The sequence below is a fragment of the Dendrobates tinctorius genome, unplaced genomic scaffold (genome assembly GCF_039654945.1).
Source record: "Dendrobates tinctorius isolate UK_male_01 unplaced genomic scaffold, ASM3965494v1 ptg000548l, whole genome shotgun sequence".
Lineage (NCBI taxonomy): Eukaryota > Metazoa > Chordata > Amphibia > Anura > Dendrobatidae > Dendrobates > Dendrobates tinctorius.
Window position 1 is genome coordinate 12250 of NW_027362206.1, and position 23968 is coordinate 36217.

Below are 23968 nucleotides of genomic sequence, written 5' to 3' on the forward strand. Positions count from 1 at the left end.
CGCTTGAGTAAACCCTAACCCTAACCCACGACTCGGGATCCCTTCGGGATCCCTCGCTTGAGTAAGCCCTAACCCACGACTCGGGATCCCTTCGGGATCCCTCGCTTGAGTAAACCCTAACCCACGACTCGGGATCCCTCGCTTGAGTAAACCCTAACCCACGACTCGGGATCCCTCGCTTGAGTAAACCCTAACCCTAACCCACGACTCGGGATCCCTTCGGGATCCCTCACTTGAGTAAACCCTAACCCTAACCCACGACTCGGGATCCCTTCGGGATCCCTCGCTTGGGTAAACCCTAACCCACGACTCGGGATCCCTTCGGGATCCCTCGCTTGAGTGAACCCTAACCCTATCCCTAACCCACGACTCGGGATCCCTCGCTTGAGTAAACCCTAACCCACGACTCGGGATCCCTTCGGGATCCCTCGCTTGAGTAAACCCTAACCCTAACCCACGACTCGGGATCCCTTCGGGATCCCTCGCTTGAGTAAACCCTAACCCTATCCCTAACCCACGACTCGGGATCCCTTCGGGATCCCTCGCTTGAGTAAACCCTAACCCTAACCCACGACTCGGGATCCCTCGCTTGAGTAAACCCTAACCCTAACCCACGACTCGGGATCCCTTCGGGATCCCTCGCTTGAGTAAACCCTAACCCACGACTCGGGATCCCTTCGGGATCCCTCGCTTGAGTAAACCCTAACCCTAACCCACGACTCGGGATCCCTCGCTTGAGTAAACCCTAACCCTAACCCACGACAAACCCTAACCCACGACTCGGGATCCCTTGCTTGAGTAAACCCTAACCCACGACTCGGGAACCCTTCGGGATCCCTCGCTTGAGTAAACCCTAACCCTAACCCACGACTCGGGATCCCTCGCTTGAGTAAACCCTAACCCTAACCCACGACTCGGGATCCCTCGCTTGAGTAAACCCTAACCCTAACCCACGACTCGGGATCCCTTCGGGATCCCTCGCTTGAGTAAACCCTAACCCTAACCCACGACTCGGGATCCCTTCGGGATCCCTCGCTTGAGTAAACCCTAACCCTAACCCACGACACGGGATCCCTTCGGGATCCCTCGCTTGAGTAAACCCTAACCCTAACCCACGACTCGGGATCCCTTCGGGATCCCTCGCTTGAGTAAAACCTAACCCTAACACTTGGGGATCCAGCCCAAACCCCAAGGGTTAGGTTTAGGGCTGGGAAATGGGAGAGTATAGAAACCCTAACTCGGGATCCCTTCGGGATCCATCACTTGAGTAAACCCTAACCCTAGTCTTCACATGATCATCACCACACACAAACTGACTTGTCCAGCCCCTGTCCTCCCCAGCCCTCTCCTTATGTCCAGGGGTAGTCAGACAAGTTGAGGTGATTTTCCGGCCTCCCAGATGTGACAAAGGAGCCTTGTGGATTCAGAAACTACAGGGGGTCATCAAGAGACATACATACAGTCAGGCTATAGACATACAAAGCAACAAGAAAAACACTATCAAAATTAGTGAAATCGAAATATATACAAAATGATATCCACATAGCACATCACACCATCACAACCTCTCACCCCATAATAAGTGACCATGCCAGGAGGTCTACACTGGCCTCTGGCCTGCTCATTTTAGTCCACATTGCTCAAATCCTTTATAATTCCTTGTACAGTGGCAGGGGTAGGTCAGCCTGTGGATCCTATGGTTCTTCTTGTCGAGACAGTCAAACAGCATTCTGGTGTTGGCTTCCCTGCTTATATTGGATGGAGAAGCTGTAGGATTGTAAGGATAAGTTCCACCACAGCAATCTTCCATTCTCCCCAGATACGCGCTTCAGCCATGTGAGGGGGTTGTCTGTACCATTTGTAAAGTCTCTGCCATACAAGTATGGCTGCAATTTTTTTTTAGTACCCATACGATGGCAAGGCACTCCTTTTCAATAGTGGCATAGTCAAATTCCCAATCCAGTTGTTTCCAACTGGCAAAAGCAACAGGATGTTCTTCTCGGGTGGCATTCACTTGGCCAAGTATTGCCCCAATTCCAAAGGTGGATGCATCTTTCTGCACGAGGAACCTGTGCTTATAATCAGCGGCAGCCAAGACAGGAGCAGTGATGAGGGCGGTCTTTAATGCTGAAAAGGCATCCTTACATGCAGTCGTCCATGTCGCAATCCGAGACATGTTCTTGCGGGTCAGGTCGGTTAGGGGCTTGGCCAAGGTGCAGAAGTCAAAACTAATTTGCGATAGTAACCAGCAGTTCCTAAAAATGCAAGTACCTGCTTTTTAATCTGGGTTCTACACCAGTTGCTTATGGCTTCCACCTTGGGAGGCTCAGGCCTTAGGGATGGCTGAGGTGCAATACCTTGGGCATAGAGTAGGGGGTGGGACCCTATTTGGCACTTATCTGGGTGAATGGTCAGTCCTGCAGTAAGGATACAGTCAAACACTTGGGCATAGTGCTAAACATGTTCCTCCCAGGCGGTGCTAAAAATGGCAATGTCATCCAAGTAAGCACAGGCAAAGTCCTGACATAGATCGACTGTTAGAACAACCAACCAGTCTCTGGAAAGTAGCAGGAGCAGTTTACATCCCAAAGGGCATTCCCAGGAACTCAAAAAAAACACAAATGGAGTAAGATAGGCCAAGCGCCCTCCGTTAGGGATATCTGCCAGTTCCCCTTGCTCAAGTCTAACGTGGTCACAAATTGGGCACTGGCCAGACAATTTAATAGATCACCAATCCTGGCCATGAGGTAAGGAACACTCTTGGTGGCATCATTTAATCATCTGTAATCAACACAGAATCGTGTTGTACCATCCTTCTTGGGGACTAGGATGACAGGAGAGGCCCAAGAACTGTGAGATGGATGAATAACTCCCAGTCATTTCATCTCCTCCAGTTCATTTTTTATCATACCTTGAACAGCCTCTGGAACCCAGTAGGCAGCTTGCTGGATGGAGCGTTGTCCGGGGGTTTCCACATGGTGGCTGATGAGAGTAGTCGTCCCCAGCTTTGAGAGGAAAGCAGCAGCCCTCAGCCTTAGTACTGCAAAAATATCGTTCTTTTGTATATCCGATAAATCGGAGCCCAGAGGGACTTATTCCTGTGATCCTCCCACTTGGGCAGCCTAGAAAAGATCATAGAGACACTCATTGCCGGCGCTAACACTAGGGGGTTGACAGACGGCTACACCAGGCAGAGATCAGTCATGGTAGTCTTTCAGCATGTTAACGTGGATGGTTTTCTGTTGTCGACTACTAGAGTCCAGAGTCAAAACATAGTTAGGCTCATTAATTTTCTTGACAACCTGATAAGGGCCTTCCCACACTGCTTGAAGCTTATTGGCTGGGGAAGAAGTTATCATGAGCACTTGTTGTCCTTCCATTAATTCTCAGTTCCTCGCATTATGGTCATGCCAAGATTTTTTTGGTTGTCTAAAGAACGACAGAAAATGGCCAGTCCAAAGTAGCTAGCTGGGAGAAAATCTCTGAACTCTAAAACATAGGGAACGATGGGCATTCTGGTATCGGAGATCTCTCTCTCTAAATTAAATGTTCTTTCAGAATAGTGAGGTCCACAGACCTTCTGGCTAAGCAGTAGTTTGAAGGGAGAGAACCCTGTGGACTCTTGGGGAACCTCCCAATAGGCGAAAAGGAGATGTGGCAGGTACTTTTCCCAGTCTGTCAACATCAGCAAGAACCCTTACCACATTTTTTAAGGTTCCATTAAAGTATTCACATAATACATTGGTCTGAAGTTGGTGTGAATGGCTCTAACACCACAGGTATGCCATAGGGACTGGACCAGATCTGACATGAACTGAGGGCCTTGAGCCCATAATATTTCACTAGGAAACCCTACACGGGTAAAGATGGTAGCAAGGGCCTCGGCTACCTTTACTGCTGTAAAACTGGACAGGGCCACAGCTTCAGGATACCTAGTGGCATAGTCCACCACGGTCAGGATATATTTTTTCCAAGACCAGCTGGGGTGGGCCAGAAGACCTGTGATGTCGACAGCTACACGTTGAAATACTTCAATTATGGGCAGGGATTGCAGGGGTACCTTATGTCGAGCTCCCAGATGACACATTGGCTGGCACACATCGCAGGTGCGGCAATAATGGGCTACTGAGTGCAAGATGCCAGGCCAGTACAAACTTTAGGCAAGTCAATTTTTAGTCCTTTTCCTCCCTTGATGCCCACCCAAGGAGATGTCATGGGCCAGTTAGAGTAGCTGTGCCCTGTACTTCTGAGGGACAAGGAGTTGCCTGGTCGTTGCATCAGGGTTGTCCTCGTCAATGACCTTTGTTACACAACAGTGCAGTCAGTTTTCTTCAGTGAAGCCATCCCCATTATCTCCCATGTGCCCATTTTCTGCCTTTCGCCTAAGGGCTGCTAAGGTAGTGTCACCCTCTATTTCTCTCAAAGACTCCTCTCTGTCCCAAGACTCTCCCAATGTAGTAGCTATACAGTAGATAACATAGGATCCACCATACAAAATAGGTGATATCACAGCCCACCTACTCCTCCCTGGACAATCACGTCTGCCCATCACACTCTAACTCTGCATAAAAAATTCTATTTAAAAAAAGGAACCTACAATTGATCAGAAGCTTCTGTGAGGAGGACGAGGAGTGCAACGAAGGGACAGCACAGAAGTGTATGTGCTGCATATGGTTTCCACGTCGCCCACATAGAGATCTCCCTACTAATATATACGGAGTACACTGAAGACTGGCCAATGGTGGAAACAAGACTCCTAAACACAAGACCCCGACCCAAACTGTTCCCTTTAAACACGACGCCTGCATGGATGGTTCCCTTTAAATGAGACCCCTCCACAGACAGCTCCCTTTAAACGAGACCCCTCCACAGACAGTTCCCTTTAAACGAGACCCCTCCACAGACAGTTCCCTTTAAGCGAGACCCCTCCACAGACAGTTCCCTTTAAACGAGACCCATCCCTGGCAGTTTCTGCATTTTTTCTGCACATCAATAAAGAGTCTCAAAATGAAAACAGAGTTTATTAATTGCATCCAACTTGTTACAAAAATACAAAACATCAGTTTAGAGGGTCTGCGTTACTCTGAGAATTTTATGTGTGTAATTACCCTGCAGAGATGAGATCCCAGCCCACAGACAGACGCGGCTCCCTTCAGAGATGAGATCCCAGCCCACAGACAGACGCGGGTCCATGCAGAGATGAGATCCCAGCCCAAAGACAGACGCGGGTCCCTGCATAGATGAGATCCTAGCCCACAGACAGACGAGGATCTGTGTGCAAGAACAAAGTCAGGAGAGTTTCAGCGTGAACCAATCACTGCAGTGCAGGTTAGAAATGCAGCGATCTGATTGATTAGATTAAATTACTGGCATGAATAGCTCAGGAAAGTAATAGGAATGGACTTAAAGGGAACCTGTCAGCAGGATTGTGCTCAGTGACTACAGACAGTGTTATGTCAGCACCGTTATACTGATTACACTGATACCTGTCAGCAGGATTGTGCTCAGTGACTACAGACAGTGTCATGTCAGCACCGTTATACTGATTACACTGACACCTGTCAGCAGGATTGTGCTCAGTGACTACAGAGTCAGGTCGGCGCCGTTATATGGATTACACTGATACCTGTCAGGATTGTGCTCAGTGACTACAGACAGTGTCATGTCAGCACCGTTATACGTTATACTGATTACACTAATACCTGTCAGCAGGATTGTGCTCAGTGACTACAGTGTCAGGTCAGTGCCGTTATACTGATTACACTGATACCTGTCAGCAGGATTGTGCTCAGTGACTACAGACAGTGTCAGGCCGGCACCGTTATACTGATTACACTGATACCTGTCAGCAGGATTGTGCTCAGTGACTACAGACAGTGTCCGGTCAGTGCAGTTATACTGATTACACAGATACCTGTCAGCAGGATTGTACTCAGTAACTACAGATAGTGTCCGGTCAGCGCCGTTACACTGATTACACTGATACCTGTCAGCAGGATTGCGCTCAATGACTACAGACAGTGTCAGGTCTGTGCCGCTATACTGATTACACTGATACCTGTCAGCAGGATTGCGCTCAGTGACTATAGTTTCAGATCAGCGCGGTTATACTAATTACACTGATACCTGTCAGCAGGATTGCGCTCAGTGACTACAGGCAGTATCACGCTGACGCCGTTATACTGATTACACTGATACCTGTCAGCAGGATTGTGCTCAGTGACTACAGTGTCAGGTCAGCGCCGTTATACTGATTACACTGACAATGTGATCAGGATTGTGCTCAGTGACTACAGACAGTGTCAGGTCAGAGCCCTTATACTGATTACACTGATACCTGTCAGCAGGATTGTGCTCAGTGACTACAGACAGTGTCAGGCTGAGGCCGTTATACTGATTACACCAATACCTGGTGATGAATCCCTCTTGTGGTGGTGTTTAATCTTTATTATCATTAACTCAAAACTTAAAATAACGATTCCACAATAACCACAAGACGGATTCATCACCAGGTATCGGTGTAATCAATATAAAAGTGCTGACCTGACACTGCCTGTAGTCACTGAGCACAATCCTGCTGATAGGTATGATTGTAATCAATATAACGGCGCTGACCTGACACTGTCTGTAGTCACTGAGCACAATCTTGCTGACAGGTATCAGTGTAATCAGTATAACGGCGCTGACCTGACACTGTCTGTAGTCACTGAGCACAATCCTGCTGACAGGTATCAGTGTAATCAGTATAATGGCTCTGACCTGACACTATCTGTAGTCACTGAGCACAATCCTGCTGACAGGTATCAGTGTAATCAGTATAATGGTGCTGACCTGACACTGTCTGTAGTCACTGAGCACAATCCTGCTGACAGGTATCAGTGTAATCAGTATAATGGCTCTGACCTGACACTATCTGTAGTCACTGAGCACAATCCTGCTGACAGGTATCAGTGTAATCAGTATAATGGTGCTGACCTGACACTGTCTGTAGTCACTGAGCACAATCCTGCTGATAGGTGTCAGTGTAATCGGTATAACGGCGCTGACCTGACACTGCCTGTAGTCACTGACCACAATCCTGCTGACAGGTTCCCGTTAATAAATAATTGTAACCTTCGATGTACTTGGCAGACGACTCACCGACAACACACAAATACAAACCCTGATGTAACATAAAACAATACTATTAAGTATCCCGGGGAGGTCAGAGGTCTCCGCTATATTTTGGGTGTGCCGATAATTAGGAGTCCCCGGAGACCGGCAACATGTACTACACTTACCCTTGAAATTTTTATTTGTACCCACCCACCAAGTAGTCGGAGAGAGGCAGGGAATAAAACGGGCAAAAGGAAAGGGCGTTAAAGGGTCTGTCGATTCTTGGAAACCCCCTTGTAAAGACTGGGCATATTGAATTTCAGCATGCCTTATCCTTTTCCCCCAGAAGAAAGTATAAAGATGTCATGCAGCAGCTCCCTCCCCATTCAGAACACATGCATGATCGGCCAAGACGAGCGTGTATGTGTATAGGGAGTGTAGGAGCCATAGGAACTATATATATATATATATATATATATATATATATATATACACACACACAAGAGTTAGAATTTGTTGAAACACCCCTTAAATTCTCAAAATGAACAAACCCCACTATATGCAAAATAGAGCGCCCATCTTGGCTGATTGGCTAATAGGGAGCGTGATTACTTTAGACTGAAGGTCATCCTTCATGGCCAACCATCAGAGGTGGAAGCGCAGCTACACAGCAAGGAATAAGATGGAGCAGGTGTAAAGGGTTAACATCTACACAGACTCTTATCGCTGCCATGTATGCTATACTGAGAACGGCTTTAAATGAGCAAGAAATACTCAGAACGCTCAGCGCGCCGATAATGTGGATTAGGCGGGACGTGTGTGACGGCTGCCGGGTGTCGTATAAAGCTATAAATACAGACAGAACACATGGAGACATTCAAAATCCTCGCCATCATGTACCAGGTCCGGTCCAGTCAGGAAGACACAGGAAGGATGATCCCTGACAGAAGGGGGCGCCATCCACAGGGGCTGCAGAGCAATGTCAGAAGTTGGGACCGGGAGAAGACGGCTCCGAATGGAAAGGAAAGCGTCGCAGCTGCTGCTCTATTGCCGGCTTCAGGGACTGAAAACACAAAACAATAGCTTAAAGGGATGTAGTTTAATATCAGTAGATATCAGCAGAAAACAATTATTAGTTTACAAATAACTATAATATATTCTATATAGGGGGAGCACCCTGTATACAGAGATACACGATAAGATCCCATCTGCAGCCACCACTAGGGGGGAGCTCCCTGTATAGAGATACATGATAATATCCCATCTGCAGCCACCACTAGGGGGAGCTCCCTGTATACAGAGACACATGATTAGATCCTGTCTGCAGTCACCACTAGGGGGAGCTCCCTGTATACAGCGATACATAAGATACTGTCTGCAGCCACCACTAGGGGGAGCTCCCTGTATACAGAGATACATGATAAGATCCTGTCTGCAGTCACTACTAGGGGGAGCTCCCTGTATACAGAGATACATAAGATCCTGTCTGCAGTCTCCACTAGGGGGAGCTCCCTGTATACAGCGATACATAAGATCCTGTCTAGTCACCATTAGGGGGAGTTCCCTGTAAACAGAGATACATGATGAGATCTTGTCTGCAGTCACCACTAGGGGGAGCTCCCTGTATACAGAGATACATAAGATCCTGTCCGCAGTCTCCACTAGGGGGAGCACCTTGTATACAGCGATACATAAGATCCTGTCTAGTCACCATTAGGGGGAGCTCCCTGTATACAGAGATACATGATGAGATCTTGTCTGCAGTCACCAATAGGGGGAGCTCCCTGTATACAGAGATACATGATAAGATCCTGTCTGCAGTCTCCACTAGGGGGAGCTCCCTGTATACAGAGATACATGATAAGATCCAGTCACCACAAGGGGGAGCTCCCTGTATACAGAGATACATGATGAGAATCTGTCTTCAATCAGTACTAGGAAGAGCTCCGTGTATACAGAGATACATGATGAGATCCTGTCTGCCATCACCACTAGGGGGAGCTCCCTGTATACAGAGATACAAGATAAGATCCTGTCTGCAGTCACCACTAGGGGGAGCTCCCTGTATACAGAGATACATGATAAGATCCTGTGTTATGAATGAGTCACCGAAGGAGGAAAAAACAAAAAAAAAAAACAAGCCAAAGTCCAGAAAACCGGAGAGGTTAGACCGGGATGGCTGAACTCCATAAAACAAGGTAAACAAAACTAAAAAGTTCAATAGCAGAGCAAAAACTTATCTTCGGGAAGCAGGAATCAGACTGGTCTCCAAGAATCCAGCAGAGAAATCACCAGCGACTCAGAAGGGCGTCGGCTGCCTTATATCCAGTCAGAATTTCCTGTTACCCAGTCATCATCTAGCAGACTAGGTGTTTGGTAATCAGCCTCAGTACCTTCCTTCGCCAGAAGAGGGAGTTCATCAGACATCGACGGTGAAGGGGAAAATGAACTCACAACAGTACCTCCCCCTTGAGGAGGGGTCACCGAACCCTCATCCACGCCACCAGGGCGATCAGGATGGGCCCGATGAAAGGCACGAACCAATCTTTCGGCATGAATATCGGATGCAGGGACCCAAGAATTATCCTCCTGGCCATAACCCTTCCATTTAACCAAACACTGGAGTCTCCGCCTAGCCAGGCGAGAATCCAGTATCTTCTCAACCTCATATTCCACATTACCTTCAACCAATACCGGGTCAGGAGGTGCCACCACAGGAACTACTGGCTCAACAAACCTCTGTAACAGAAACTTATGAAACACGTTGTGGATCTTAAATGTAACAGGAAGAGCCAATCGAAAAGAGACTAGATTAAGAATCTCCAAAATCTTGTAAGGTCCAATAAATCTAGGTTTAAACTTTGGAGAAGCCACCTTCATAGCGATATTCTTTGATGACAACCAAACCATATCACCCACCTTAAACTGGGGACCAATGGTCCTATGCCGGTTGGAAAACCGCTGGGCCTTTTCCTGGGAGAGAGACAACTTATCCACCACTTGGTCCCAGATCTGGTGCATTCTCTCCACCACAGTGTCAACACCTGGGCAGGCAGAAGGCTCCACCTGCCCTGAAGACAATCGAGGATGAAACCCAAAGTTACAAAAAAAAAAGGTGACATCAAAGTGACAGAACTAGCTCTATTATTTAAAGCAAATTCGGCCAAGGGCAAAAATGAAACCCAATCATCCTGATCAGCAGAAATAAAACATCTCAAATATGACTCCAAAGTCTGGTTTGTTCTCTCCGTCTGCCCATTGGTCTGAGGGTGAAACGCAGAGGAGAAGGACAACTGAATTCCCAGCTTGGAACAGAATGTCCTCCAAAATCTAGACACAAACTGAACTCCTCTGTCAGATACACTGTTCTCAGGAATCCCGTGCAAGCGAACCACCTGTTGTAAAAACAAGGGCACCAACTCTGAGGAAGATGGCAACTTAGGGAGTGGTACAAGATGGACCATCTTAGAGAATCTATCACAAATCACCCAAATAACAGTCATTCTCTGAGAGACAGGCATATCAGAGATAAAATCCATTGAAATATGGGTCCATGGCCTCCTGGACACCGGCAAATGCATCAACAACCCACTAGAGCGAGAACAAGGTTTAGACCAAGAGCAAGTCCCACAGGACTGCACAAAATTCCTGACATCACGAGACAAGGCAGGCCACCAAAAAGCCCGGCTCACCAAATCTCTAGTACCAAAAATACCTGGATGACCAGCCAATGCAGAGCAATGAACTTCAGACATCACTCTCTTCCTCCACTGGTCAGGAACATACAATTTTCCAATGGGACAACGCTCAGGTTTGTCCTCCTGAAACTCTTCCAGAGCACGTCTCAAATCGAGCGAAATGGCAGAAAGAACTACCCCCTCACCCAAGATGGTAGCAGGCTTGGTCACAACAGGAGAATCAGCAAAGAAATGCCTAGAGAGGGCGTCTGCCTTGACATTCTTAGTGCCCGGAAGAAAAGAGACCACAAAATCAAAACGTGTGAAAAACAAGGCCCACCTAGCCTGTCTAGGATTCATGCGTTTGGCCAACTCCAGGTAAATCAAATTCTTGTGGTCAGTAAGGACCACGACTTGATGTTTAGCTCCCTCCAACCAATGTCTCCACTCCTCAAATGCCCATTTCATGGCTAACAGTTCCCGATTCCCCACATCATAGTTACATTCGGATGGGGAGAACTTTCGGGAAAAGAAAGCACAGGGATTCATTTTAGATGTTACAGGATCTTTTTGGGACAAAACAGCTCCTGCACCAATCTCAGAAGCGTCCACCTCTACCTGAAACGGGAGTGAGACATTAGGTTACCGCAAAACCGGAGCAGAAGTGAACCTTCGCTTCAGCTCCTGAAAGGAAGAAACAGCCTCCGGAGACCAATTCAGCACATCAGCACCCTTCTTAGTCAAATCAGTCAATGGTTTGGCAATACCAGAAAAATTAGCTATAAATTTATGATAAAAATTTGCAAAACCCAAAAATTTCTGGAGGGCCTTCAAAGAAGTGGGCTGAACCCAATCATAAATGGCCTGTACCTTGGCCGGGTCCATTTCAATAGTTGACGGAGACAAAATAAATCCCAAAAATGAAATCCTCTGTACACCAAAAAGGGATTTCGATCCCTTGACATACAGGGAATTCTCCCTCAAAATCCGGAACACAGTCCGAACATGTTCCACATGAGAGTCCCAATCCTTGGAAAAGATCAAAATATCATCCAAATAGATGATCAAAAATTTATCCACCAAGTCTCGGAAAATATCATTCATGAAGCACTGGAAGACAGAAGGGGCATTAGTGAGCCCAAAAGGCATCACCAGGTACTCAAAATGTCCCTCCGGAGTATTAAACGCCGTCTTCCATTCATCCCCATGCTTAATGCGAATAAGATTATACGCCCCCCTGAGGTCAAGCTTTGTAAACCAGCAAGCACCTTTAACTCTGGAGAATAGATCAGAAATCGGGTAACGGATACTGATATTTAACAGTAATTTTGTTGAGGGAACGATAGTCAATACAAGGCCTTAATGACGCATCTTTCTTAGCCACGAAAAAAACCCAGCACCTAAGGGTGAAGAGGATGGTCTAATATGACCCTTCTCCAACGACTCCTTAATATAGGATCGCATAGCCTCGTGTTCGGGTACAGATAAATTGAAAAGTCGACCCTTGGGAAATTTACACCCAGGGCTCAGCTCAATTGCACAGTCATAACTCCTATGAGGAGGCAAAGACGCAGACTCATTCTCACTAAATACATCATAATAATCAGCCAAATAGTCAGGAACATCATGCGACTGGGGAGAGGTGGAGAAAACAGGAGCATCACTAAGGGCACACCGACAACCCCAACTCACCACAGACACAGATTTCCAATCCAAAACTGGATTATGGATTTTCAACCTGGGAAACCCCAGAACAATGGTATCATGCAAATTATGCAACACCAAAAATCTGCAATTCTCTTGATGTCTGGAGCGACCCACATTACCACCTGGGTCCAAAACTGAGGTTTATTTTTCGCCAAAGGAGTAGCATCAATACCCCTCAAAGGGATAGGCGTCCGCAGAGGTGTCATAGGAAATCCACAACGTTTAGCAAAATCCAAGTCCATCAGGTTCAGAGCTGCTCCCGAATCCACAAAAGCCTTAGCGGAAAATGTGGACAGGGAGCAGATCAGAGTAATAGCCAGAAGAAACTTAGGTTCAACACCACACACAGCAAATGTGTGTGCAAAACGTTTCTCTCGTTTAGGGCAGACAGAAATAATATGCGAGGCATCACCACAGAAGAAACACAGCTTATTACGCCTTCTGAACTCCTGACGTTGCGCCCTAGACAAAACTCTATCACATTGCATAGGTTCAGACATTTGTTCAACAGGTGGCAACACCTCTCATGCGCCGATCAACCTGAATGGCTAATGACATAGAATCGTCAAGACCAGAGGGAACAGGAAATCCCCCCATAGTATCTTTTACGGTTTCTGACAAACCCTTCCGAAAGAGAGCTGCCAAGGCACCATCATTCCAGGTAGTAAGGACCGCCCACTTTCGGAATTTTTGACAGTACAACTCTGCAGAATCCCGACCCTGGTTCAATGCCAACAGGGCCTTTTCAGACTGATCAATAGCATTAGGTTCATCATACAACAACCCCAAGGCTTGAAAAAATGTGTTTACATTAGTAAGAATAGGATCATCAGGTTTCAAAGAAAACGCCCAATCCTGGGGATCGCCGCGCAGCAAAGAGATGACAATTTTAACCTGCTGCGCGGAGCTCCCCGACGAGTTAGGCTTCAAGGCAAAAAATAATTTACAATTATTCTTAAAATTCAAAAATTTAGACCGATCCCCAAAAAACACATCAGGAGTAGGGATCTTTGGTTCAGCAGCATGTGAATGAGCAAGATAGGCGGAAATTCCCCGCACTTCAGCAGTGAGCTGCTCCACACGATCAGACAATTGCTTCATCTCCATTGAGGAAAAAAAAAAAAAAAATTCCCCCTACGGCCTCAGAGACATAAAGGAAAAAATATACACAAAGAAAAAAAAAAAATTCTGACAAACTCTTTTTTCTTTACAATTCTTTCCTGCTAATTAGTACCCTAGGATCTGCGGTATGGCTGGTGATTCTGTTATGAATGAGTCACCGAAGGAGGAAAAAACAAAAATACAAGCTAAGTCCAGAAAACCGGAGAGGTTGGTAGCTATCGGATTGCAGACCCCTGATCCTATCCACAACAACTAACAGTAGCCGTTGGGGGTTCCTACGATGCCCTAGACCCCTCGATCACAGCCGGAGAACTAAATAGGCCTAAAGAAAGAAAGGGGAAATCTAAACTGCCCCAGAGCAGACCCCAAAGCAATAGGCAGTCCCCAACATACAATGACGGTGAAGCAAGATGAAAACACTAACACAGATAGAAAGATAGGTTGAGCAAAGGGGGAGCTCCCTGTATACAGAGATACATGATGAGATCCTGTCTGCAGTCACCACTAGGGGGAGCGCCCTGTATACAGAGATACATGATAAGATCCTGTCTGCAGCCACCACTAGGGTGATCTCCCTGTATACACAGATACATGATAAGATCCTGTCTGCAGTCACCACTAGGCGGAGCTCCCTGTATACAGAGATACATGATAAGATCCTGTCAGCAGTCACCACTAGGGGGAGCTCCCTGTATACAGAGATACATGATGAGATCCTGTCTGCAGTCACCACTAGGGGGAGCACCCTGTATACAGAGATACATGATGAGATCCTGTCTGCAGTCACCACTAGGGGGAGCACCCTGTATACAGAGATACATGATAAGATCCTGTCTGCAGCCTCCACTAGGGGGATCTCTCTGTATACAGAGATACATGATAAGATCCTGTCTGCAGGCTCCACTAGGGGGATCTCCCTGTATACAGAGATACTGTACATGATAAGATCCTGTCTGCAGTCACCACTAGGGGGAGCTCCCTGTATACAGAGATACATGATAAGATCTTGTCTGCAGTCACCACTAGGGGGAGCACCCTGTATACAGAGATACATGATAAAATCCTGTCTGCAGTCACCACTAGGGGGAGCACCCTGTATACAGTTACATGATAAGATCCTGTCTGCAGTCACCACTAGGAGGAGCTCCCTGTATACAGAGATACATGATGAGATTCTGTCTGCAGTCACCACTAGGGGGAGCTCCCTGTATACAGAGATACATGATAAGATCCTGTCTACAGTCACCACTAGGAGGAGCTCCCTGTATACAGAGATACATGATGAGATCCTTGCATGCAAAGAGGAGAACAGAGCAAACGGGTGGATAGAGTAAAAAATCATTTTTTATTAATTTAGTGCATACAAGTAAGACTGCAAGTAATGATAGATAAAATCATGAAAAAACACCACAGGATAAGGGAACAGAGACCCCCAGGGAAACAGACAGCCACCATGCATGAAGTGGCACGCAAGTGCGTAAGGTTCAATAATAAATGCCACCTCGCTTCATCCACCTAAGGATCCCTGCACCGCAATATGTAAGCATAGTGGTACTCCAAAAGCGCTGAGTGCGCCAAATATAAAGAGCAGTATCTTACCGGGGATGGAGGCAGGAGCTGAGTAAACCCGGGGCCAGGTGGGGGAAAGCCCGACGCGCGTTTCGTGTGTGTATAGACACACTTTCTCAAGGGAAGTATCGCGGGAATAGGTGAAGGACCTTCTTATGCCCCATGTGACTATGTCACGTGGTTACCAGTGAACCAATCAGAATGGTTTAAAGCGGCGCATGCGCGCTGGGCACTCCAAGTGCCGGCGATGCAGAGGCAAAGCGTCACACATTACCCCGGGCTAGGGGGAAGGGGAAAGTTCCCGAAAGCCCAGAGGAAGGCGAATTCATTGGTTCATGCGTCCTCTGCCCACAACCCTTCCAACATAGGGGCCGTCCCGGTCGGACAGTTCTTACGGATGAGGTGGATCTGCTCGTCAGATGCCAAGTTCGAGGTGCAATCGGCCTACTTGAAGACACGGTTCTCGAGCCGAGGGTACTCCAACAGAAGCATCAAAAAAGGCTATTTAAGAGCAAGAGCTACTCCACGCGGTAGTCTTTTGGAATCTCGTAACAAGGCCTCTCGATCAACCATTGAAGGACCTATTAGGTTTATTTCTACATTTAATCATCAATGGGAAAACATGAGGCAGATCCTTATTAAGCATTGGTCGATTCTTGGGACCGAACCTTCCTTGGGTCCATCGTTGGGACAATATCCCTCAATGACTGCAAGGAGGTCTAAAAATCTCAATGACCTCCTTGTTAAGAGTCACTATCTCCCTGTGTCAACTAATCCGTTTGGATCTAGGGGTCCTACATTTGGCTCCATACCTTGCGGTCACTGTCTTGCATGCACAAATGTCCTACGCTGCACCACTTTTACCTCTTCCGATGGACGGAGACAGTTCGATATTCGCCATCGAATTTCATGTAGCAGCACAAACGTGATTTATTACGCCACATGTGGCTGCTCAAAAATCAATATCGGTCTCACGTCCAGAGAACTTAGGAAGAGGGTGCGTGAACATGTGCGGGACATTTGTGCATCCAAGACAGTGACGGACCTCTCTCTTCTCAAAACTTTGCCTCGTCATTTTCGGCAGTACCACAATGGTGATCCCATTTCTCTTAAAATCAGAGGTATTGACCAAGTCCATTCTAGGGGTGAGAGGTGGCAATTATAAACGGAGATTGGCCCAAGTCGAAGCTAAATGGATCGTCACAATGGACACCATGACCCCTAGGGGCCTCAATGAATCGTTATCCTTCTCCTCTGTTTTGTAGGTGACCCCCTCTTTTTTGCAATATCCATATATAAATTTTTTTCAATAATTTTGTTCTATATTTTTGCCCTTTCATTGTCCTTTGTTATTTCCCATTCCAGCTATTGGGGTTTCCTTTTATTTTAATATATATGTTTTATTCATTGTTTTATTTTTAATTCTCTTTTTCCCTAGTTTTCTTCTGGACCTATTTGTGCCTCGATGTATACCTATTGTTTTGTTGACCTGCTCATGGCGTGTCCCTTCTTTTTATACTATTGTATGGACACTACATTTCGCACATGGATACAAGATTGGCATTTGGAGGACATCGCACTTTTATATATATGTATATTGTATTTTTTGTATGATTATTTGTATTTTTCTATTATGATCTTATAGTCCCATATATACATACATGGAGGACACTGCGCCCTTTATATGGATATGGGATTTGGTATTTTGAATGTTTTCTATGCATTATATATAATTGTATCTTATATATTGTATGATCTCCGATATATGCTTATTATGCTAATATTGTCTCCTGTTACTTGTCTAACTATGCATGTGTGTCCATAGTGGTTGCATCCATCCAGTTTATGTCCATCTTTGTGAACCTTTCTATTGTTAATGCCTGCTACTTCATGGCCTTGGTTGTGCGCATGCCCGTTGTGCCTGCTTTTATTCGGCGATGGGGTGAGCGTCTCTTCGCCTTCCTCTGGGCTTTCGGGAACTTTCCCCTTCCCCCTAGCCCGGGGTAATGTGTGACGCTTTGCCTCTGCATCGCCGGCGCTTGGAGTGCCCAGCGCGCATGCGCCGCTTTAAACCATTCTGATTGGTTCACTGGTAACCACGTGACAGTCACATGGGGCATAAGGTCCTTCACCTATTCCCGCGATACTTCCCTTGAGAAAGCGTGTCTATACACACGCGAAACGCGAGTCGGGCTTTCCCCCACCTGGCCCCGGGTTTACTCAGCTCCTGCCTCCATCCCCAGTAAGATACCGCTCTTTATATTTGGCGCACTCGGCGCTTTTGGAGTACCACTATGCTTACATATTGCGGTGCAGGGATCCTTAGGTGGATGAAGCGAGGTGGCATTTAATATTGAACCTTACGCACTTGCGTGCCACTTCATGCATGGTGGCTGTCTGTTTCCCTGGGGGTCTCTGTTCCCTTATCCTGTGGTGTTGTTTTTTCATGATTTTATCTATCATTACTTGCAATCTTACTTGTATGCACTAAATTAATAAAAAATGATTTTTTACTCTATCCACCCGTTTGCTCTGTTCTCCTCTTTGCATGCATAGATTGACTCTGGAGTGGGTACTTTGGGCTTCTCTGCCTAAGGGGGGCTGTTTGTACAGCCTCACCTCTTTGTTGACATTTGATAATGTCACTGAGGTTTGTGCATAAAATGATGAGATCCTGTCAGCAGCCACCACCTGGGGAAGCTCCCTGCATACAGAGATACATGATAAGAACCTGTCTGCAGTCACCACTAGTGGGAGCTCCCTGTATACAGAGGTACATGATGAGATCCTGTCTGCAGTCACCACTAGTGGGAGCTCCCTGTATACAGAGGTACATGATGAGATCCTGTCTGCAGTCTCCACTAGGGGGAGCTCCCTGTATACAGAGATACATGATAAGATCCTGTCTGCAGTCACCACCAGGGGGAACTCCCTGTATACAGAGATACATGATAAGATCCTGTCTGCAGTCACCACTAGGGGGAGCACCCTGTATACAGAGATACATGATAAGATTCTGTCTGCAGTCACCAATAGGAGGAGCTCCCTGTATACAGAGATACATGATGAGATCCTATCTGCAGTCACCACTACGGGGAGCTCCCTGTATACAGAGATACATGATGAGATCCTGTCAGCAGTCAGTACTAGGACGAGCTCCCTGTATACAGAGATACATGATAAGATACTGTCTGCAGTCACCACTAGGAGGAGCTCCCTGTATACAGAGACACATGATAAGATCCTGTCTGCAGTCACCACTAGGGGGGAGCTCCCTGTATACAGAAATACATGATAAGATCCTGTCTGCAGTCTCCACTAGGGGGAGCTCCCTGTATACAGCGATACATAAGATCCTGTCTACAGTCACCATTAGGGGGAGCTCCCTGTATACAGAGATACATGATGAGATCCTGTCTGCAGTCTCCACTAGGGGGAGCTCCCTGTATACAGCGACACATAAGATCCTGTCTACAGTCACCATTAGGGGGAGCTCCCTGTATACAGAGATACATGATAAGATCCTGTCTGCAGTCTCCACTAGGGGGAGCTCCCTGTATACAGCGACACATAAGATCCTGTCTACAGTCACCATTAGGGGGAGCTGCCTGTATACAGAGATACATGATGAGATCCTGTCTGCAGTCACCACTAGGGGGAGCTCCCTGTATACAGAGATACATGATGAGATCCTGACAGCAGTCACCACTAGGGGGAGCTCCCTGTATACAGAGATACATGATGAGATCCTGTCAGCAGTCTCCACTAGGGGGCGCTCCCTGTATACAGAGATACATTATAAGATCCTGTCTGCAGCCACCACTAGAGGGAGCTCTCTGTATACAGAGATACATGATGAGATCCTGTCTGCAGTCTCCACTAGGGGGAGCTCCCTGTATACAGAGATACATGATGAGATCCTGTCAGCAGTCACCACTAGAAGGAGCTCCCTGTATACAGAGATACATGATGAGATCCTGTCAGCAGTCACCACTAGGAGGAGCTCCCTGTATACAGAGATACATGATAAGATCCTGTCTGCAGTCATCACTAGGGGGAGCTCCCTGTATAGAGATACATGATAGGATCCTGTCTACAGCCATCACTAGGGGGAGCTCCCTGTATACAGAGATACATGATAAGATCCTGTCAGCAGTCACCACTATTGTGAGCTCCCTGTATACAGTTACATGATAACATCCTGTCTGCAGTCACCACTAGGGGGAGCTCCCTGAATACAGAGATACATAAGATCCTGTCTGCAGCCACCACTAGGGGGAGCTCCCTGTATACAGAGATACATGATAAGATCCTGCCTGCAGCCACCACTAGGGGGAGCTCCCTGTATACAGAGATATACATGATAAGATCCTGTCTGCAGCCACCACTAGGGGGATCTCCCTGTATACACAGATACATGATAAGATCCTGTCTTCAGTCACCACTAGGGGGAGCTCCCTGTATACAGAGATACATGCTAAGATCCTGTCTGCAGTTACCACTAGGGGGAGCTCCCTGTATACAGAGATACATGATGAGATCCTGTCAGCAGTGAGTACTAGTGTGAGCTCCCTGTATACAGATACATGATAAGATCCTGCCTGAAGTCACCACTAGGAGGAGCTCCCTGTATACAGAGATACATGATAAGATCCTGTCTGCAGTCTCCTCTAGGGGGAGCTCCCTGTATACAGAGATACATGATAAGATCCTGTCAGCAGTCAGTACTAGGGGGAGCTCTGTTGTGAACTCATTTTCTAGTTTACCTCTGGCTTCTGGTGAAGGTGGTGGAGCTAGCTGTGTTGACAGAGGAGTCGTGAGTTCTCCAACCGGGCTCCCTCTAGTGGTGACAGTAGGTAATGAAGCTGATCTAAATGGCACCTGCCACCTGAGGAGGAGGACTGTGAGTGGACATCAGGAGTCTCTGACTGGATTTACGACAGTCGAATCCCTAATTTTGTGCTGGTGATTTTTTCCTGCCCTGAGGTTGTGGTTTCCAGTTCTGTTCCTGCCTTCTCAAGCTAAGTGTGCTCTGCTATTTTTTCACATGAGATTTGATCTGATTTACTCAGTTTTTGTGGTCAGCCAGCCCCTGCTGGGGCTGTGCTGAATTTCCATTCTTATGTCTCTGTTTATGACAGTTTGCTTTTTGTCCCTGATCAGAATGGTCACTTTTTGCTCTGTCTTCAGAATATACCAGAGTGCTGATATAGGGAACTGAAGTCTAGCGACTTCAGGGTTTTTGTTATCAGAAAGTGTTGGACATTTTTTGGCAGGGTTTTGTGCGTGATTGCAGACAGCACCTTTCCTTTCCCTTCTAGTTAGTGTGGGCCCCATCGTTTGTTCAGCCTATTTTTCTATCTGTGTTTGTGTTTTCATCTTGTCTCACCGACAATACATGTTTGGGGGCTGTCTATTGCTTTGGGGTCTGCTCTGGGGCAGTTTAGATTTCCCCTTTTCTTGCTTTAGGCTTAATTAGTTCTCCAGGTGTGACGAGGCGTCTAGGATCATCGTAGGTACGCTCCACGGTTACTGCTAGTTGTGTGGATAGGATTAGGGGTCTGCAATCCGCTTAGTTGCCAACCTCTCTGGTTTTCTGTGGCTTAGCTTGTTTTTCCTCCTCGGTGACTCATTCATAACAGAGCTCCCTGTATACAGAGATACATGATAAGATCCTGCCTGCTGTCTCCACTAGGGGGATCTCCCTGTATACAGAGATACATGATAAGATCCTGTCAGCAGTCTCCACTGGGGGGAGCTCCCTGTATACAGAGATACATGATGAGATCCTGTCAGCAGTCAGTACTAGGAGGTGTCATTTCCTTGGCACAGATACAATGCAGTAAGCGATCAGGTGCGGTGACTTCAGACCTGACAACTTACTCGCTATTAATGACGATAGACAGTTATGATTTTCCAGTTCTTTTCCGTAGATTTTCCTTGGAGCGCTCGTCCCTTGTCGCCTCCCCGTCTTCTTCCCCATCCTGCTCTTCCTCCAGCTCTTTCAGGAGTCTTGCAGCTTCAGGAGTAAGATTTTCTGCAATAACACGGGGATATAAACTTTTACAGCGAGGAGTTATTGCATATAGATGGCAGATGACAGTGATCAGTTTCCGTATACCGGAGGTGCAGAACCTTCTCTGCATGCCTCTGCTGACACCAGGTCGCAGCTGCACCAGTCCCAACTCATTAAACCCAAACTTACAGAATTACCTTGGACAAGAGAAGTACTGGGGGCGACTCTCTTCCTTTAGGCTAAGTGCACACGTTGCAGAAATGCTGTGGAATTCGCCTGCGTTCTCCCACTAAACACAAGCGTTCTGCAAGTGATTGACAGGTCACACACAAGCACAGCGTCTGACAAGTGTCACCACCTGTTCACTATTGATACGGCCTAGCAGCATCAATAGAAAAAGATATTAACATTCTAATAAAAAAAAATAAATTCATAAAAAAAAACGGGGATATACTCACTCTCTGTCGTCCCCCGGAGCCCTCCCGCTCCTCTTTGGCGCTGGCGGCAACTTCCGCTCCCAGGGATGCATTGCGCGAATGACCTCTGATTTAGCATCTCGCACAACCACTACGTCATTCGCACAATGCATCCCTGGGACCGGAAGTTGCCGCCAGCGCCAATGAGGAGCGGAAGGGCTCCAGGGGCCGACAGAGGGTGAGTATATCCCCATTTTTTATTTTAATTCTATTTTTTACAGGGATATGGTACCCTGGGCCTGGAGGACAGTCTCCTCTCCTCCAGACCCTGGGTACCATCCGCACATGAAGCGCTCACATGCGTAAAGTGTGCGTTTCAATGCAACCCTATGGCGGTGGAATCGCCGCGATTCCGCAGGATGGACATGCTGAGGATTTTACCGCTATGCGATTCCGCAGTGGAAAAATCTGCAGCATTGGCACTGCAACTGCAGAATCCCATAGGATTGCATGGGAATGCATTTTTTTAAGCGTTTCCACTGCGGTAAAATACGCAGCGGAAACGCTTAAAAAACGCAACGTGGGCACACAGCCTTAAGGTAATCTGTCCCCGGGACGTGTATGACCTAATAATATGGGCATACAGGTGGTAGAAATGTTACACTCGTCCTACCTGTCTCCTCATATTAATGGTCTTGTTACATTCTGTCCCCTCCCCGGGACGTGTATGACCTATTAATATGGGCATACAGGTGGTAGAAATGTTACACTCGTCCTACCTGTCTGCCTCATATTAATGGTCTTGTTACATTCTGTCCCCTCCCCGGGACGTGTATGACCTATTAATATGGGCATACAGGTGGTAAAAATGTTACACTCGTCCTACCTGTCTCCTCATATTAATGGTCTTGTTACATTCTGTCCCCTCCCCGGAACATGTATGACCTATTAATATGGGCATACAGGTGGTAGAAATGTTACACTAGTCCTACCTGTCTGCCTCATATTAATGGTTTTGTTACATTCTGTCCCCTCCCCAGGACGTGTATGACCTATTAATATGGGCATACAGGTGGTAGAAATGTTACACTTGTCCTACCTGTCTGCCTCATATTAATGGTTTTGTTACATTCTGTCCCCTCCCCAGGACGTGTATGACCTATTAATATGGGCATACAGGTGGTAGAAATGTTACACTTGTCCTACCTGTCTGCCTCATAATAATGGTCTTGTTGTGGAGAAATTTTATATTCTGTCTTTATGGTAATGATTTCCTCCAGTCTCCGGGGCGTGTGGCGCTGTAAGAAATCCCTGCCCTCATTGTAATACTACCTCCCTCCCATCAGTGTCAGTTTTGGCCTGGAATCCCACACCTGCGCCCTGCACTCCCTCCACAATACGTACCTTATCCTCTCTTCTGTGGGGAATGCATTGTGATCTTCTGTGCAGGCGACTTCCATTCCAGTGACCTCCAATGTGCGCACCGCTAATCTGCTCTCCCCACTTCCTCCCTGCATAGTCATGTAGACATGGTTCCTAGTGATGACTATGCAGGGAGGAAGTGGGGAGAGTACATTATCGGCACACACACAGAAGGTCACAGTGACTCGCCTGAGCAGAAGATCCTGGAGTGCAGGGCCAACAGAAGGGAGGAAGAGGTATTTATTGTGGAGAAAGTGCAGGGCGCAGGCGTGGGATTCCAGGACCGTAACTGACGCTGATGGGGGGGTAGTATTACAATGAAGACAAGGTAGGACTGGTGTAACATTTGTCACCTGTATGTCCATATTAATAGGTCGTACATGTCCCGGGGGGGTGACAGATGCCCTTTAAAAGTATTATATTTGTCCAGAAATTATTTTTGCAATAGGATTTCATCATAAACGTTGGGGCGTTTGGATTCTGCATCCTCTATGCATCACCGTCCATAGACTGCAAGTACTGTGATACACAGCGGCTGTACAAGACAATCGCTACAACATTTTTAGTTAAGTCCTGTGACAAAATTTATTTTTAAGACAAAATATGCAAATAAGAAAAAAAAAAAAAAACAAAGGTCCAGAAATTTTTTTTTTTTTTTTTTAAAAAAAAAAAAAAAAAAAAAAAAAAAGAAAAGTTATGGACACATTCAGGGACTTTCAAAGTGCATCTAAATAAGTTTGGCAATTGGGTTTCCCCCATGATTTTTCCACAGTGGTCGGCGCTCAAAGCACTGCAGTAAATCTGCTACATATGGGTGATCTGCTCATCGCCCATATGTAGCAGAGCCGTTCGAGTTGTGCATGCGTCAAGCCTCCCATGGAGACTACTGAAGCATGCCAAAAGTAAAAAAAAAAAAAAAAGTTTAAAAATAAAAAAAAATAAAT

The 23968-nt window shown here is 46.7% G+C and overlaps 1 protein-coding gene across 2 annotated transcripts in view; it reads right to left on the reverse strand.

Moving 5' to 3' along the window:
• Positions 1-5002: 5002 nt before the first annotated feature.
• TMX1 (thioredoxin related transmembrane protein 1) overlaps positions 5003-23968 on the reverse strand; it is a 50544-nt gene continuing 31578 nt past the window's right edge. For both annotated transcript variants that reach the window (XM_073565117.1, XM_073565118.1), the window contains exons 8-9: positions 21054-21207; positions 5003-8158 (exon numbers count right to left, since the gene is read on the reverse strand). In XM_073565117.1, the coding sequence (XP_073421218.1) occupies positions 21077-21207 (131 nt within the window). In that variant the 3' untranslated portion in view covers positions 5003-8158; positions 21054-21076. The remainder of the gene's footprint in view (positions 8159-21053; positions 21208-23968) is intronic.